General features: G+C 43.0%; 1 protein-coding gene across 1 annotated transcript in view; it reads left to right on the top strand.

Annotated features, from left to right (window-relative positions):
• znf644b (zinc finger protein 644b) overlaps window positions 1-19,796 on the top strand; it is a gene marked incomplete at both ends in the record, with an annotated part of 52,743 nt that overhangs the window by 29,024 nt on the left and 3,923 nt on the right. The window contains 5 exon segments of the mRNA XM_080505673.1: window positions 4,720-4,761; window positions 12,360-12,660; window positions 12,663-12,868; window positions 12,966-14,994; window positions 16,910-17,473. Coding sequence (XP_080361799.1) covers window positions 4,720-4,761; window positions 12,360-12,660; window positions 12,663-12,868; window positions 12,966-14,994; window positions 16,910-17,473 — 3,142 coding nt within the window.

Raw genomic sequence — 19,796 nt, 5'->3', positions numbered from 1 at the left:
CATGTAGAAAGTTATATAGTGATTAACCTTCATTTCGGTCTCCTCGGTGAGCTCCGGGAGGCAAATCCTGCTCCAATCAGCTGTCAGGTGTATTCCTCCATCCAATAAATGACCTTCAGAACGAGAGACAGTCTTTCTTCTTCTGCCTCTTTGTTGTGCACTCTGGTTTTTCAAATGCTTCCTGAAACATGGTCTCACTCTTTTTTAACCAGTGATGGCTATATACAAACAACTTTATTGTATCACTGGGGAGCATCCTTAAGATATCATGGTGAAATCGTTTATAACTTTATTTGCTTTCAAACATCTCTTTATGCAACCTATGTGCCTAAAAATGAAAGTAGAAACCCTCTAAAGGTGGCAGTTCTTCTTTTTTTCCACAAAGTTTTTAATAATTGCAGATGATGGTGATATGTACCAATTGGACAGTTTCTGGTTCTCTTTATTTCCAAAAACATCCCAAATCACAGAAGCAGCAGACTTTGTGTCAATCAGCACTTGAGTCATTCTCAAAATAGGGTTAGGACATGACTGTACATAGGCCATCTCATAACGGTTTCAAAACATAAATATTTAAGATGTTGTAATGCAGAAATGCTTGTCCAACTTCTATGCTTTGGTTTATAATTGTTTGTATGTATGATACAGAGGAAGCTGTGATACGAGTAATACACTGGCATTAAACATGTTGTCAGTTGGTTTATCAATATTATTTATAACATGATTATTTAGAAACTTAATATATGTCATATGTTGTTATATGTATGGATTATCCTATGCATAACGGTGTTATGAGGGTTATTGGTGTATTTTTGTGTTGATTGCTTTTTCTCTTTAAAAACCGCTGTTTCAAAGCGGTTTCTGTTTATTGCGCTGTCCAGTGACAGGAGTGATTTCTACTCATCCTCATGGACTGTTTCGTAACCGTGCAACTAATTTAATGACGAGTGGACAGAAGAGCAGGGATAAATACTGTATATCTATGCAGATTTTCTTTTTAATTCAGTGTTTGTATGAATTTAGTGTTACAGGTTTTTTCATGTGTAAATGTGAACATTTGTACGTTTCTGAACTGAATTATAATGTCAGGGTTTGTTGAAAAACATTGCAGGATAGTGTCATACAGCACCTTTAAGTGTAAGCTTAAAGGAACGTACAATTTGTGCATTGGAATTAAGCGATATAAATGTGAAAAGAGCTCTTCTTGTGTCAGGACAAGGTGCAGGACTCTTCATATGGTCTCTGCTGAAACCTAGAGCAGTGAGGATTTTCCCAGCATGCACCTGAACCTGCAGGACATACATAGGTTTGTTGAATGCCGTCAGGTTTGTGATAAGGATGTCAGCAGCTGCAGTGGAAAAAAAAAAAATCCTGTTAATGAAAAAAAAGTACCAACGGATGTCACAGTCATTAAGCACCGCTTAATTGATTAATTGGATGGATGTCATCATTTTCTACTTATTATGCAAAGACATTTAACACCATTAAGGCCTAGATTTACATTACTTCATGTCACGACACTCTAATTATCTCTAATCCCTGTTTTGCAGTGTGATTGACGGGGCCACTTTTGGTCGCTCCCATCTTTATACTCACCTCTTGTCTCCTTGTGCGTTGACGCTGCAGAAATCAGGCAACAATGGCACCGTCCCTCCCTCCCTCCCTCCCTCCCTCCCTCCCTCCCTCCCTCACTCACTCACTCACTCACTAGACTAACCCCCCCCCCCCTCCAATCCCCTTTAGAAAGAAAGGACATTTTTGAGCCCCTTTGATTTGGCCCGATTTGTTTTGATGTGAGAAGTGAGTGGTTTTTAAAATCTCCTTAACTCCCCAGGCCTCGGCCCAACCTCCCACAGGGCTAATGACCGGAGCCTGGGCCCCGGCGTTGAATAATACAGCCTCCGACGAGGTGCAAGCTCACAGAGGGGAGGGCGGCGGGGTGACACACGGGCCTTCCTTCTTACAGTTCACCTCCATTGATAAGATTGTATTAATTGGTATGAATATAGAGGGGGATTTTTTTTCCCCTCCACTCTTTCTTGTATACATTTGCCATTATGCTCATTAGCTTCCCGTTGCCTCCCAGCGAGCGTCTCCTTCACATCCCTCCAGGGTCTCCTGGGAGGCAATTTGCATCCCTCCATGGTGTCTCTCTGGGGTTATTGAGGAAATATTAGCCCCTTTTCTTCTGCGGCCGACCCTTTGATTTATTTGGGGCCGGGTGCTGATAGAGTGGCGCTCGCACGTTAATGACCGGCGCTGATACGATGCCCCCGGTTGCAAACGACGACTCATTGATCCGGGTTGAGGAGGTACAATTGACAAGCGAGGGCTGAATAATCGTCTTACACGCGTCTGCCGGGCGCATATCTGCGGACCTTGGAGAAAATGACAAGGGAATCCCAGTGCTGTCAAGGCTGCCATGCTCCAGCTGTCCACTTTTCTCCCCCCTTCCCTGATAGAGTTAGATTAATAGGCTTTTGGTGGCCTCCGAATTCCACACGACTTTTTGACAGTTGTGGCGTCTCCTCCTCCGAGGCTCTTTGTTTGCTGCTTGTGTCGTCTCTTTGACCCCATCACATCGTGCTTATTTTAGCCGCCTCTAGGACTCAATTGAAAGGCCTCTGAGTTACAACAACACTCCTCACCGATGTAGTAGTTTTTTTCTCTCCGTCTCTTCTCTTCTCTTCTCTTTCTCGATGCCGCTCTAATAATAGAATTCAAAGCGACTGCTGAGGGATCACTTGCGTTGCCATTAGCGAGTGCCGAGCCCCTGCTACCTGCAACCCACCACCTCCACCATCACCATCTTCACCGTCCCTGCCACGCTGCTCTCATATTATGTTTTAAAGACAGATAATGAGAAGTTTCATCCTAATACCTGCGATGCTTGACATGCCTCCAGATTTAAGCGCACTGATGTCTGCTCGGCAATCTGGAGCTCTCCTCAATTTGGAGAGCAGCTTGACACCGACTCCCTTTCATCTCAATGGTCACATGTCGACGGCAACAAAGTTTGATATATATTTCTTTTTTTTTTTCCATCTCTATCGCTCAACCTGCAGTGGAAAGCATCTGAACGTGGCCTAATCATAGCAACAAACTCTGTCTGGCGTTCATATTTATATACCCTCAGTTGTATGGTAATAATAGCATTTAATAAAAGTCAAAAATCCTAACTGCCACTAAACAAAAATACCCGCCGCCGCAATCGCTGCATCTCCTCTGCATACTTATAACAGATTAGAGGTTATGTATATCAATTGCGCGAGCTCATGCATATTGCTACGAAGGAGAAAAATGCTAGGAAATGGAAATGTGCCATTTTCAACGAGCCGGTGGAGCCTGCCAAAAAAACCCGGCAAGTGGGTAGTGCTGGCGGTGATGGCCGGGGTTTGTTTTCCTCTCAGTGTTGGGAGACGAGAAGTCATGTATCTAAACAGAGCAGATATGATGTTTATGAGAGCCATCTGCTCTGGCAGCTCTCCTGGTGCCCACTGCCCCACTCAACGTGAGAGCAGCCTCATTAAAACGGCCACATGCCTGAGAAATTTCTAACTGCTGTGTGTTTTCTTTCTCTCTCTTTCCCCTTCTTCCTCTTTTTTTTTTTTTTTTTTTTTTTTTTTAAGGAGTAGAGTTTAAAACTAACAAAGCCTTGGGAAATCCCCATCAGACATCCCTCCCTTAATCCATTTAATTTTGAAAGGTATTGTTTAAAGCTTTAAAGTTTATATCGTTTAATCCCCCTCCAACACTACGGGCAGCAAATGAGGCCGTGTCAGCAGCTTGAACAGATATAATCTACTCCACACAACAGAAAATCCTCCTTCAAGACAAGGTTGCATGGGTTGCCTGTGAACTCGCTGTTTGATGTTTCTACCTGCTATTGAACATGACTTCTGTCTTAACCCAACTGTCACTCGCTCCCTGTCCCCTTTTATCACTCCCAATGTTCTCGCTTCACCTTTTTTTATCTGTAAACCTACCATCACAGCCATTTCACTCTCTCCCTCTGTTCTTAGTTGAGGGGACCAAGAAGTTTGTTACGGACAGGTTCAAGAGAATGTTCTTTTTTAGGTTCTGTATGTTTTGCGTCAAACCACGTCAGAGGAGTTTTATTTTTATTTCTTTTTTGCGTTGACGGGTTCAGACAGTATCACTTGCTCGTTGGACCGGCTTCTGAGGACCCGTCCACTTAACGTTTCCAGTGAAAACGCTTCGTTCTTGCTTTTTCATTTCAGTGAAGTTTTGCATTTTCACCGAGACGTTATGAAAACTAATGTCTGTTTACACTGCAAATGATGTAGTTGTCATGCAGGTCCACCAGTGGGTGCTGCTAGTTGCTTTAGTGATGAAACCGCTTACATGTGCACAGAGAACTATAGAATACAAAGGCGAGTGCACAGACATTCGTATGGACAGACGACCAAGTTACAAAAGAGGAGATTGTCAACCATTAAATCAAGAATATGGCCGAGGAGCCGTGACACTCAGAAGGTTGTTGTTATTGTCTGTCCACTTGTGTATTTGCAGAGAAAGTATTTTGTGTGGCGGTGGTGGCCGTGCTCAGCAGTCTCAAGCTGCTCGCGTCCCAAGAATTGTCACGTAAAAAGACTCTCACAATGCAGCAGCAGTTTTGCATTCTCACTTGCAAACCTTGTGGTGTAAAAATGCCCTTTATCTGCTCTACTTCAATTTGTTTTTAATGTTTCCTTTCAGGACGATTGCTGGAACCGACCGGCTTTGACAAGTCTAACATGGGTGAGTTTGATGACAGGTGCAATTGGACAAATGTAAAGTCAATGACTGAAGAGTTCAATGCTGTTCATTCAAATTCAGCGTGATGACGTCACTTTTTTGGATGAATATTTTCCGTCTTTTAACTTGATATCTTGCTTCTGAATTAATATGGATTGTTGCATGCTTTCCTTTCAAGGAGTAGATGATTGAATGTTGTCACCATGTGTTGTCAGTGTTTATTCTTATTGTATCTCTATTTTAAGTCAGAACATAGATTTTTTTTCATTAATTTAAGCAATGTATCGTGACCATATAAATTATTACTAAGCAAAAGGGGTAGCTAATTGATTTATTGTGCCATGTATCCTGGTAAAGTAGCAGTATTTCTCACCAACACAGTTATTAATATCATCTTAAATGTATTGTTCTCCGTCACCGAACTCAGTGGCTTGACTATTATAGCAAGGATTGTGAATATCCCTACTTGTTTCATTCTCCTAAATCAAGTCAAGGATTAGTGGAGCTTAAAACTCATCAAGGAGTAGAATACACATGCAATACTTACCTTGACCATGCAGACAGTTGTCCAGTACACACTGTACATTAGCATGTCACAGTCATAAAGAAGCCAAAAGGTTGGTTGATCGACCTTAAATCAGTAGAATAGGTTAAAGCGAGTGCTCATTCATGTTTTTGACTGTTTGCTGTTTCCACACCAAGTAAACCAGTGAAGCATCTTCTGATGTCTGCTCTGGTCTTTACGTCTGTCCGAGCACATTCATGTGATTCCCTTACCAAAACCCAAGACCACGGAGCATTTACACAACCTGCTGCAGTAAAACGATGAGGAAATCTTGATAACTTCGTTCAGTGTTCAGTCCTTCTTCAGACAGATACCTGCCAGTGGCACTTATTAACCTTTGACGTTTAACGTGTACTTTTAGGGGGGAAAGTGTTTAATCACTAAAGTATACCATTTTTAGATGTAAAAAGAGAATTTATAAAAGAGATTTAAAACATCTTTAAGGTTTATCTTAACATATATTGACCAAAGTGAGATTCCAAGGCTTGTTTTGTAGTTATAAACATTGGTATGAATGTCAAAGCAATTTCCACTCATGTGTACTTATTTCTGGGACGTGATGTGGATTATCCCTGAAGATTTCCCTCATACATAATTTTATAAAGCAGATTGTCAGACTGGATGCTCGGCTAGGCTAACGGGCGCCAGCACCATGTTCGGTGGAGAGGGAGGAGTGTGATCCAGTCCAACAACAGAGAGGTGCACATGAAGAAAATGTTTTGACTTTCTTGAATTTCCCACTTGGAGAAATACTTACCTGTGAATCTTTTCTTCAATCGCTTCAATGGAGCCAGACGTTGTCGTTGCTAAAGCATGCATTACCATCTAATTTGTTCCTACTACAAAGAATACAATTTCCTTGGCAACATACCGCCCGTGGTACTCGTATTTCTTCCTTTAGTGCGTAATTTCAGTCAGATAACTCCAATATATATTTTCACTCAAGCAGTAAATTACATTGTTTAGTTATCAAAGGCTTTGTGTAATTACATTTGTGCAATTCATGATGACAGGGCTGATAGTGTCTGCACAAGACGCTGGCATACATAATCACAGGCAAAATCCCATTAGGGAGAATGGAGACCATTATTATGGAAATGACCTTTGGGTGACAAGAATTCAGTGGGATAAAAGAGTGCGTAATCCTGACAAAGACGTTGTGTGAAAGACACTGTCGCTTTCCTTCTCTCCCTGTGCAAATTTCAGAAATTCTGGTGTTTTATGAAGGTGGAATTGCGGCGGTTTTACTCAAGGAGGAGTGAAATTTGAGCAGGGTATTGCTAATTTCCTCCCGCGTTTCTGCTGTTTGATACCAGGGGTAACTGCAGGGCTAAGATAGAAGAAGATAGATAAGAAACTGTTGTGCTGTGAGTGTGTGTGTTTTATTTTTTTTACCCCCGTTGTGGCACCTTCACTGAGAGAACATACTCACCTTGGGATTACTGGAGTGTCAGGCTGAATCTCCGTCTGTTTGTTTTGAGCCATGCTTTGATACTCTCACACTAAAGAGGCAGCTTCATAAATTCACATTGTGTCAAATAAATCAATACATCCCATTAACTCAGGAAGTTGTGTAGTGCAGTACTTGAGGGACCAAAGGCTCCCCACCCCCCTGGTTTAGGCATTTCTCCAGCAAAAGGCAATGGCGGAGGAATGTGAGGTTGTGTGTTGATCCATGCAGACAGCTGCAGCAGTTGAAAGGGTTTGGCTGACTGGTCTCACTTGGTCTTTAGAGCCGTCTCCACTGTGCTGCCAGCCCGGCTCTTCAGCTGAGCAAGAGAGGAAGGATTTGCTCGGACTTCTGCAGCCTTGCAAGCCTGCAGGACGAAAAACTCTTTCCCAGTCAATCAGGGTGTTTCACCTCATGACACTTTCAGGGGCCGTCCACACCGTGACACCACTTAACCTAAACGCACTGGGTCTAGACATACAGAGTGGGGACATTCGAAAACCTTGGCACGTGGCAATCATCTGTGGAAAAAAGACGAGGTAATCGCCCCCCCCTCTTCCCCCGCCGCGGTCTGTGATGTCATCAAATAACCACAACAATCAGGGACGGTGGAGCTGCAGAAGATACTGACGCTCGCAGCAGAAAGAGCAGGGCCATAGACATATAGAAGTAGAATTATATAGAGGCTTATGAGCAGGATCGACTATGAAGTTCGACGTGCTCTGTCTTCTTCTGCATTTTTGGTGTGTTTGGTGAGTCACGGCTTAATTTCAGGCATCCAATGAGAAATCACGTGTCACAACAGATTGAGTGAATTCTCAGGAACTGTTTGTTTCTTGTTAAAAAGGCTTTGTCTTTAAAAGACCGACGATATCTCCATATGTTTATCTCTTGACGGATTGTTATCTAGATGTCTGATAGTTTCCACAACCCAAAGAGATTTCACTTTACAGTGGGATAAAATGAGAAAAACCAGTAAACACTCAATTTTAAAAAGCTGGAACATGCTGGTTAGTAAAACAGCTGCTTATAAATCGACATAGTTTCCCGAGTGACTTGTTAAAAGCGCTAAACTTTGCATAAACTTTATCTTCATTGCTCTTCAGAGCGTCCAATTTCCATGCTTACAGTCATATTGAGAAAGACCACTATGTCCCGGTGCTGAGGGACCCGGGCCATTCAGGGCATCTTTTTTGTTGGAGCCATCCCCCAAATTGCTGGGAGCTGCAGACCCCCTCTGTGAGCCCTGATTTGCCACAATATTAAAGTGAGGCCAAACCCTGGTGGACACAATCACTCTGACCAACATGCAAAACCAGGGGTCTTTAAACAAGTCTTTGCTTTTTTTGCTCTATATTCCTCATGACAGGGGCAATTCTGACTTATACAGCCTCAGAGCGGGCGTGTGTATTGAGAAAACCCTGCATCCTGCTATATATATATATATATAAGGAGTTATTAATTGATATTTCTAAATGTAATATCTAATAGGGTTGACATTTTTTTTAATTACAATCATCAAAATCAGAACTGCATTTTTAAGTTATGATATTCGTCAAACATTCATCCGTAATAAGATTCATGCATCTCAAGCTGAATATATTGGCTTTTTCTTGAGATGATTTCAATGAGACATGAAGACAAACTCCCCATATCAGCGCTTATTGTTAATAAGTAATCACTTAGCTATCTATAAACTATACGATCATATACCGTTAAGTTAAACAAATAATGCAAAGTATTGCATTCCTACACTCCTACTATACATAAGTTACACGGTGTTCAGTTGTGAACGATCAAAGCCTAGTTTCACTGATGATGTTCATACAAAGCTGCACAGTGGGATAAAAGCTAAAACTCTTGCCTTATTGCAAGAAGATCCCGAGTCCAAGTCCTTTCTGTGTAGAGTTTGCATGTTCTCCAGGTACTCTAGCGTCATCACAGTCCATCACAGTCCATCACAGTCCATCACAGTCCATCACAGTCCATCACAGTCCATAAAGGTGCAAGTGAAGGGAATTGGTGACCCTAAATTGCCCATGTGTGTTTGTTTCTCTGTTTAGGATGTACCTTCCTGTCACCTGTTGTTTGGCCCCGTTATATTATCAAGTGAAAACGTGACATTTTTGTTGTGTTTTGGGTGCCTGTTTCCTTGGAGCCTTGGAAAATGGCTTCCAAGGTGGAACTTTTGGAAAATGCTCTGACCTTTCCCTTTGTAAACAAGGGAAATGCTGCCTCTGCCTATTCGTATTATTGGAATCCTACATAGTTTAAAAAACATTGCTGAGACAAAAATGCAAAGACACGTTGTTGTGTAAACAGGGCCTTCAATAGATGGAATGTTTTACCCATTACATTTCATAAATGTATTTTTAAATGTCCACTTGACTGGAAAATGGATAAACCTCATGCCTGTTTGAGGGGCATTCTGAGAGAGACTTAGTAGAATCACCATCACCTGTTAAAGTCCTCATAAAGTACATCTGGTAAAGGAGGAACATGCAGTATCCTCGTCCAAAAAACACACATTTGCTGTGAGGTGACAGTGTTCACCACGTCCTGCTTCTGGGTCAACAATTTATGAGCCCTTAGAATTTTGAGGAAGGTTTTGACTGACTAACTAAAATGCATGATGCCTTAAAGCTTTGGGTAACGTTGAGTTTAAAGAAAAGGATCTGCTGGAAGCGGATGAAGAACAAACTGCACCTTGCCGGAAATTGATTATACAGTAGCTGCCCAACTACCCCCAAGCAACTCACTAACTCAGCAATCAATATGCTGCACCAAGGGTTACATTTTAAATATAACCTGGATGATTCCTCTAATAAGTACAACTGAACTTGGCAAGGAAAAGAAGCAACATTAGAACAAATGTCGGTGGTTTTAATGGAACAAGACTTAGCGCGCATTGTCCCGCTTAAAGATTTAATTCAGTAACAAATAAAAACCACCCCAGTAACTGACACACTGAAAACACTTCAATCTGTGTGTGTTTGAATCAGTCCATGTATGCTGTTATCATGTAATCACATTTAAACCAATTTGGAAAAAACAGATCCGAACACCCCGTGGGCCTGATTCAAGATCCTGCATAAATTGCGCTTAATTGCTTGAGTTTTGCAGGTGAAGTAAGAATCACACACGTGACTGACATTATGTGCAAACAGGAAGAGTCGAAGGAGGGTTTAGTGTGTTTTAGGCCACGTCGACAAGATCCGCTGTCAAGTTAGCAGCTTCCGTTTTCATTTGCTTGCAGGCAGCATGGAGTGACTGGATGATAGTGATAAACTGAGCCACCGTCTGCACCACAGTGTGATGCTGAATGTGTTGGTGGAGGAAAACATTAAATATACATGACTTAGCGGTAAATACATCTCAATTTATCAACAAAACAAAATACAAAGCCAAAATTGAGTGCCAGATATGAGAATTCAAACAAAACTTTAGATTGTAGCCACAAACTATTAATTTGAATTAAAAAAAAAGAAAAAAGAAAAAGTAAGTAAGTTCCAGCCACAAAAGAGTCATTTAAGGCCACAATTTAAAGTTTTATTTCATAAATCATGTCTGGGGCTCCATAGTTTTCAGAGTTAATACGTCACATTGCACATTAAACATCCAGCATGTACTCCGAATATTTTGCACATTGTTCAGTGTGTCGATCCACTTCCACACATGTGATATAATCCTGGCACCTATTTTCAAATATAATTAGTTCACCCCCTTTGTGCGTGGAGTTTTCTGCATTGTTTAATGGAGTATTGGGCGAGAGTGCCTGGCAACACTGCCATCACCCCCCATCACCTCCCATCACCTCCCATCACCTCCCATCAGCCTGGAAATAACATCCTTTGGTGAATCAACCCTCTAATGTATTTATGAGCCCCGGGTTCTTGATACTGGATATATCTTCCTCCAGCACCTTTCGCCACATCAACCTTAGGTTTTCACACTTCACTTACCTTTTGTTGCTGCTCCTGAGGGTTGCCCGGCACATTAGGAATGACAAGGAAGGTAGGCTGTCACCTTCACACTGCGCCACAGGTTTCAGCATTGTTACAGAGATGGTTCTGGAAAGACAGTGGAAAATAATGGCACAATACATGTGATGGGTCTTAAAACTACACTTGACCTTCAGAGTGTTGACGCTTTGTCATTTTCACCAGCTCTCATATGACATATAAAAACATGACCACTGAGTATTCATTTGATTCGATTCAGGAAATCTAATCTCGCACAATAAAAAGGCCTTAATGCTCACAATGCTTTTGTGATTGTATGGTGACACAAGCCAACATATGTGAACACAACTTGTGTTGTTTTCTAATGTTAAAATAAGGAGAATACAAATAGAAAGCATTGTGATGACTAAATGAAACTTTGTTTTGTGTGTGTATATATATATATATATATATATATATATATATATATATATATATATATATATATATATATATATATATATATATATATATATATATATATATATATATATATATATATATATATATATATATATATATATATATATATATATATGAAGCTGCTAGTTGTGTTAGTTGGCTGCTAATGAGGCTTGCACATTTTCCAGCAAGATATTTTGATGGTTCTCGCCACCCTGCCGTTCGGGGGTAACAGTGAAGTTTGGTTTAAATGTGGAGCGTCTGTTCCCCCTTTGAACCTCTAACACCACAACAGATGGGGAGAATATGGAGCTCGGAAGGTTTTACCTCCGAGGTGGTAACAGTGAAGCCACTCATTAACACTGAATTTACCACTTCGTTAGCAATGCAGCTTCCTGTTGAGAGCGACCAGCCCCACGGATGTCAAATCCACCGAGCATACGTTTAGAGCTAAATCTGCTTTGGACGGCATATCTTGTGACTCCCCCCCCCCCCCAAAAGATCTAACATCCTTTTAAATGTACGTGTTTATCGCCAACTATGACCTACAAGCAGAATCTTTTGCCTTAAATGCAGTCAGGATTCAGTACGTGGGCCCATGTGGATGCGCAAAAGCGTATGTTTTCTTTGTGTGGGTCTGTGTTTGTGTTGTCGACAGATTGTGTGCCTGCCAATTTGTCAGGATTCAAGTAACAACAGTCTCCTGCTGGGATCCGCGTTGGCACCATCACAGAGTGATAAGACGCAATCCGATCTCATTGGAGGTGTACTTTGTTCCCATGGAAATTGGTCAATTTTAGCAGACGACTGAGAACTTTAGGCGGGGAAGCAGGAAGGTTGTCTCCCAGAGGTACGCACACATAATTAAGCATTCTCGCCAGGGTATTCAGGGCTAACAGCAGGGTTTGTTGTGAATAGAGGTGGCGAAAGAGGGTGTTGGAAAATCATAATGCAGCACAGAATAATGCCGCTCTCATTTTACAGAGCTGTGGGAATAGTCCAAAAACAATTTTTTTTCAGCAGTGCCATCCTGGCAGTGTGAATGAGAAACAAAAAAGGGAGTAAATTTGATTGTACCTGTTGTGCACCAGTGTTGCAGTTGAAATCAGAAATGTGGACTCTGCATGTTTGATCAGGGCCTCTCAATATTTTCTGTGATTCTTTTTTATTTTTCTCTTTTCAGAGTCTTTCCGCGACGTCTGATCCGAAAATAAATGCTCAGGAGCACAAAGATGTGGAATGTGTGTCTGACAGCCCAGGTCGTGCTCAGGAGCCATTACGGAGTGGCACATTCTCCCTGAAGAACAATGCCGCGGGTCTGTCCTCAGATGAACACCAAAACCCTTTAAATGGAACCCAGCCGAATCCATTTGTATACAGCAGCGTCCCCGCTGTTCCCCGCGCAGGCAATTCCTTGCCTTCAGGAGCACTTGTTAATGGACCTGCTTCACACCCCAGCTCAGAGGTACACCGTGTCCTGAACAAAGGCCTGTTTTATCTGACAGTGTCCTGGACGCCGCGTGGCACTCGGAAAAGGACACGCGCCCCGAGGTGTCGGCGCCACCCGGTGAGCTTCAATCAGACGCTCGGAAGCGCACAGCCAGGCCCGTGGTAGAAACACTGGCCACACAGCCAGGCGTGGACCTGCCACTGTCTCACACCGAGGACAAGGAGTTTAAATTGGCCTGCCCGGCACCGTCACGTGGCGGCGCCCAGCCAACGCACATTAGCCAACCTCTGACAAAACAGACAATAAAAACAAGCTCTCGGTGGGACGTGGAGCATTCAGGAAGCCCCCATGGAGGATTATCATAATGCCAAGGCGAGTGGAGGGGATTCGGCGAGGGGATGCGTTCTGCACCGCGACAGAAGGCCCGAGACCAACGTGACGCACCAAAGAGACAACAGGCGCCGCTCCAATAGCACGCCAGACTGTCTCGCAAAGCAAAACTTCAGCTCCAGACACTGCTGCAGTGGCACTGATGTGGAAAATGTTGATGCTGGCAACAAAGACGAATCTGTGCGTATACAAGCTGATATTAAATATGCAGTTATGCCATTCAAAGACCTTTCCAGGAACATTGCTTCAGACTGCGAGCGCCATATTTATAGCACAGCACAGGAAGGCTGTAATGAGGAAAATGACCCTGAAGATGAAAGCAATGTTAGTCCAAAAGTGGAACAGTTGGAGACGGAGCAACTCGAGCGAGATCCACTTTTCTTCTCATGCACAATATGCAATGTTAATTTCAAGGGGAAAAGACATTTCCATAGACATATGATGTATCATTTAGGCAAGCATAATCAGGTGAACAGTGAGAAGCTTTCACAGCCCTTTGTATGCAGGCAGTGTGGGCGTCTGTTCTGCGATAGCGGCTCCCTCATGAGGCACGTCGTTATTCACCGAGACAGGCTGGAAAAACTTGTGGAGGAGATCAAATGTCTGAAAAAGGGCAAATCCAGCGACAGGGCCACCGTGGCGGAGTGCACATTGTGCGCATTCGCCTGCAACTGCCCGAAAATCTTAGTCCAGCCTGCAAAAACGCACGACAATCTGAAGCACTACTACTTCTGCCAGGAGTGTAACTATATTACACTGACGCAGCAGGCGCTGGAAGAACACCTTCTTTCTGAACACCTCAACACGCACCAGGCTCAGCTCGGAGAGGAGGAACTCAATACTGCTAAGTTGGAGGGGGAAAGGGGATTTTTCACGAACGGAGGCAAAGTAGAAAGACGTTCGGATGAAAGGTTCGTCAACCAGAACAAAATTGCCGGATTAAAATTGAATTTGGTTGAAGAACAGATCCGTGTCTCTCATTTCTCCCACAAAAAGGAGGAAATGCATATTGAAAAGTCTGCAGGCAAAACCTTGAATTTTCAGAAATTCAGCCGCACCAAACCCACTCTGTCGCCTTCTTTGTGGAGGATCGACCAGCATGGAAAATTACTCCTACAACCGGTAAAAAAATTAGACGTGGCAACCGATCTCACCTGTGCGGGAGAAGATGCTGAGAACAATGACCAGGAGGCTTTTGGCAGCTCCAAGCGCGCAAACTGTCCTACAAGTGCAGGTATTTTACTGTCAGCCAGGAAGCTTAAATTAGACCAGATGTTCAGTCGAGGAAGCAAGAATGACCTGGCGATCGGAGATTTACCAGCACAAGCCAACAAACATTCCCCATCAATGAGTAGGGTGTCAACACCTTTGCATAAGGCTCCTAAAAATCTGAATGGTAATACCTTACCTCGGCTTTGCCAGAGGCTTAAGAAACAGTGTGCGGTGAGGGAGTTGGAAAGAGGCTGTGAGGGCGGCGGTAACTTCAGTGATTGTACCAGCGAAGCTACAGGCGGCTTCTTGGAAAGCAGCAAGAATGAAAGGAACCCATACACTCTGAGGTATTTCAGAAAGAGGCAGCGTTTCTCAGCCCAACACCAAAGCCCCCACGCTCTCAAGGATGAGGATGATGGAGATGAAGACTGCAGCGACGTGGAGCAGCTCATAATCAAGGAGGAGTATGTCGAAGCCGCCGCCTGTGATGAGTCCTCTGAATGGTGCGCTACGCCTCCGGGTGACATCCTCCCCACGCCGGGGGTAGAACAGAAGCCCTGTCCCTACTGCCCCGCCAGCTTTGAGTCCGGAGTGGGCCTCTCCAATCACGTGCGTGGGCACCTTCACCGAGTCGGCCTGAGCTACAACGCACGGCACATGGTGTCACCGGAGCAAGTGGCCCTGCGAGACCATCAGCCACGTGTCCGCAGGCGCAGCCACGCCGCCATGAGGCGCAGCCACGCCGCCATGAGGCGGATGACAAGAGGTGAGCTGAGCCACTTTACACATCAAAGGGCTTCTGCTTTGTGAAACTCAATGTTTGGGTTTGTGTGTTCAGATTAGACACCAGACTCTTACAGAGCGCCTCAAAGTGTTCAGTGCTGAATTGGTCGTATCCATCCATCCATCCATCCATCCATCCATCCATCCATCCATCCATCCATCCATCCATCCATCTGTCCATCCATCCATCCATCCATCCATCCATCCATCCATCTGTCCATCCATCCATTCATCCATCTGTCCATTATCCATCCATTCATCCATCCACCCATCCATCTATCATCCATCTGTCCATTATCCATCCATCCATCCATCCATCCATCCATCTATCATCCATCTGTCCATTATCCATCCATTCATCCATCCACCCATCCATCCATCTATCATCCATCCATCCATCCATCCATCTGTCCATTATCCATCCATTCATCCATCCACCCATCCATCCATCCATCTATCATCCATCCATCCATCCATCTATCATCCATCCTTCCTTCCATCCGTCCATTCTCCATCCTTCCATCCATCCATCCTTCCATCATCATCCATCCATCCTTCCTTCTATCCATCCATCATCCATCCTTCTTTCCATCCATCCTTCCATCCATCTATCCATCCATCCATCCATCATCCATCCATCCTTCCATCATCCATCCTATAAGATGGCCAAATTGTGAGCAGTTACAACTATTGCCAGGAAAGTGATAAGTAGTTCAATGAAAAGGAAAAAGACATTCAGTAATCTTGTAATTCAGAGTGATGTGCAGTGACACATGGTTTAAATGTGCTCAAAGTACCTCAGACATTTTGGGAATTGGCTGAAATTTGCAAGCTCTAGAGAAGAAGGGCACTCGTTGCCTATTTCCGATCCATGGTGGGAAACTTACAAACTAGAGAGCTCCTTCAATAATGTTTTACAACATTAAACAGCCTTAAAGTCTGGCTTAAATCACTACAGCTGACCACAACTACACCTTGGGTTGAACATTCTCTTTAGCAAATCTCTAATTCCATTTAGATAATAAAGACCATGACAGACCATTGTGAACTGAGATGCCCAAAATGATTAGGCAAGCTTTACATTTTTAGAAATAGATGTACATTTTCCATATGAAACATCCCCACCCATCAACTTGTGTGAATTTATTTAAATACATTTTCACCAAAAATACATATATGTATATTTTTAAATGAGTGGTTTCTTACTAACTAAATTCCACACAAATGAGCAAATATGACTCATAGAAAACGCTAAATTGACCCACTGCTAAAATACAACAAAAGGCTGAGATGTAGAAGTTTACTAGACAACATTTTCAAGTCAAAACGAAAAACTTTCGTTGCGTTTTGGGGGTTTGGGGGTTTGGGGGTAGTCAATGCCTTGACTTTGTCTTTGTGTAGATGACGGAAACACTGCCACTGCACATGCACACCATTATCATAGTAAGTAGTTCTTCTGCATGTGCAAATAGATGGACAATGACAATGACATGTACCTCCAGAGTGTCATGACTCCCAGCAAATATCCTCCTGGGACAGTTTAGTTTCACCTGCATGAGCAATCCAACTTCATCTGCCCACTAGAATATCTGTTTACTTTCCATTGTCAATGTTTATAGCGTGTTTTCCTCTGTGTATGTATGTGGTTTCACACTAAAACAAATGGCACCGGCCGCTAGTCGACTTACATTAAAACTTCATCATTTTCAGCGTTTGTGCCGTTTCTGTGTAAACAGACATCCTGTAGCAAAACTTTATCTATTCTATTCTATTCTATTCTATTCTATTCTATTCTATTCTGTAAAATGCAATGAATTTTGAAATAGTACATTACCTGAAGTGCTTGTTCGTTGTTTCACTCTTTCATTGATTTTGATGAACTTTGTGACTCCTTACAGCCGTGAAGACAGAAACCCAAGGAGAACACAAATGCCCCTTGTGCTGGGGTTGGTTTGAAACCAAGACTGGTCTTTCTAACCATGTGAGAGGACACTTGAAACAAATAGGCAAATGTGCCATCAGCAGCAGCGGCGGCGGCAGCAGCAAGTCTCCACTGTGCATCCTGAACGAACTGCTGAAAGACAAAAAGGAACATGGAAATATTCTCCAGGTCCTCAACCAAAGCCACGTCCCATCACGACTTCCAGCCTCTCACAAGTTGAGCAGTAGCTTGTTCCTGACGCAGACAGACGTCCCAGTGAACAGCCCACATGGGGTTCGTGGCCCACTTCCAGTATTGGGCAGCTTTGTTCTAAAACAGGAGGAAGACGCCTTGACAGAGTGGAAGACACCACCGGTAGAAGCACAAAGAGGAAGCACTTTAGTCGAACTGCTTAAAACAGAGCAAGTACGAATGAAGCTTGGGTTGACAAACAACCAGCAAACCCACGCAAACAAGAAGCTCCGTGATGCGACCAAGAACTGCATGGAGGAGACCAGTACCGACCCCAACTGGACGCATGGTATGGAGTCTTCAATACCGTTTCATGTTTCAGTGGGTTTTCATGGGTATTTTTTTTGTTCTTATTTTTGTATCATCTTTAGACCATATATTGCGTTAAAATGTATGTAAACACTCATTTATACTCTACATATGCACAAAGGCACACAACAATGTTTCAAGTGAACACGCATTGTTTCATATTTGCACAGCAACATTTAGAAAATGATGAATATGTAGTTTTTATAAGCTATTACCTTTACACAATAAACTATATAGAGTACCTGGACATTCGTATGGACAGTCAATGAATTCAAAGTTATAATAGGTGACGATAAAACTACCATAATGGACTATAAAAGATTATTAACTGGGAGTCGTGCCACTCTACAGGCCACCATGTTTGTTGTTTTTCATCTACTTGCGCATGTGCAAAGTATTATTTACTACGGCCGTGGTACGCCGACACAGTAGCAGTGTTCCCACCGTCGACGAGGACACGGCCCTCGGCCCTTGGTTATTTACACAACGGAGCCCAAGCACTTTCTAAAAGTTCCCCTTTGGGAGCCATTTACAAAACGTTGCCTTTTCAGTGGCTATGAGCGTCGTTGTCATGTAAACAGACCCCGAAAACCCAACGAACGTTTTGCATGCTTTCGCTTGACATCGTTGCCATGGAAACGGGTCCTCAGATTTACAGCCGCTTGACGAGGCTTGCCGAGTGCAGGAATTGAATGTGGTGGAAAGTTTAGTTTCAGCTGCAGTCATGGGATAAAAATTGCTGTAACTCCTTGAGTCCTAAGACAAGTTAAATGTAATACTTCATGCTAAGCAAGGCACATGTCGCTGTATCTGAAGATACCACTGGCTCCAGACCATATTGGGGAGGCTAAAACTTCCTTTTAAGGCCACAAGCCACGAACCTCCTTCAGCTCCCAGCTGTTTGTGAGGAGAAACAAGGGTTTCAACTGGAGCTGCTGAGGGAAAGTATTTTCCATTGAAAATAGCTGAAGGGTTCAACAGCCACAACAGAGGCTCTCAGACAAAATGAAATTAAAGCTGCCAGCAGTGTTGAAAGGTGCGAGGTTTCTGGGGTACCAGGAACCGAGGTACCATGGCCACAATCTTTGACTTGTGTGGAAGAATGTAGTTTTCATCGGGAAGGACTGTACCAACAGGAGGCGCCATGACTGTGAATGAACATTGTCCTGTGTTTGACTCACAACCTGTCCGGGGCCTGTACTGCCTTCATATAGAGTCACATGACAATAAACTCCACACCACACTCAGTGAACAGGGGTGTCGTGTTCTTAAAGAGTTAGATGCCATTGATCGTTCTATTAATGCGTATAAACTGGACACGACTTGTTTTGAACAGACCCCACCTTACAGTGAAGCTCAAGTTTGCCGTGCTTTAAGCTCCGTTTACACAATATTTTCAAGTCAAAACACAACATATTTATTGCATTTGGAGAACTGTTTACAACAGCCACTGACAACGGCTCCCAAAGTGGTACTTTGTGGGTGTGGTTTATTACAAATACTACGAACAGCACCCACTAGTGGCCCTACTGGATACTGTCTTTGATAACTCCAAGCTCACTCTTCTTCTTGTCGTGCCTGTAGCATCCAGAGTTCCTCATTTGTTGACTCACACTTTCGCTGACTAAAATGGTGTAGTTTTCTATTGTTTTACTTTCAAACGTAAAATTAGTCAGCGACAAAGTCATGTTTTTTCCACCACAAGTTTTGGCTGGATGACTGCTACTTTTATGTCTTTCGTTGAGATTGGGCTCCAATTTTAAATGATTGATAGAACCCAGAGGCAAAAAAAATGCATAAATAAAATAAGTAAAACATATTTAATGTGTTCATCATAATGCATTTTGGTTTGAGAGGCCAATTAGAGCATTTTGCTGTATAGCTGGGGGTTCCTTTTAAAGAAAATTGGTCCCCAGTGAAAAACATCCATCTGGTTTTTTTTTTCTAATAAAAATATGCACGCATCTTTTTCTGGCTGCAAAATGCTCAAAAAGATTATTGTAACCCAAAACTCTATTAATTGTTATGAATAGACCAGGAGAGCCCAATGGCTCTTTTTATTGGAATAATAATTTGTTGTACCAGTTGCGCTGTATGAAAAACCCAGGCCCTCGCCTTCTGTTCAATCTCTCTGTTTTACTTATTACTCACAGCAAAATGTGTGGGGAAAGTAAAACATGTCACGATCACCTCTTATGTTCATTTTATTTTGCATAAACTGTGAGAAAAGCTGACAGTGAAATTCAAATGATGATTCCCAATGTTTAGACAAGGTGACTTTCCTGGCATCATTTTGAATATGT

The sequence above is a fragment of the Blennius ocellaris genome, assembly GCF_963422515.1.
Source record: "Blennius ocellaris genome assembly, chromosome: 12".
NCBI lineage: Eukaryota > Metazoa > Chordata > Actinopteri > Blenniiformes > Blenniidae > Blennius > Blennius ocellaris.
This window is presented reverse-complemented; position numbering and strand designations above follow the sequence as displayed.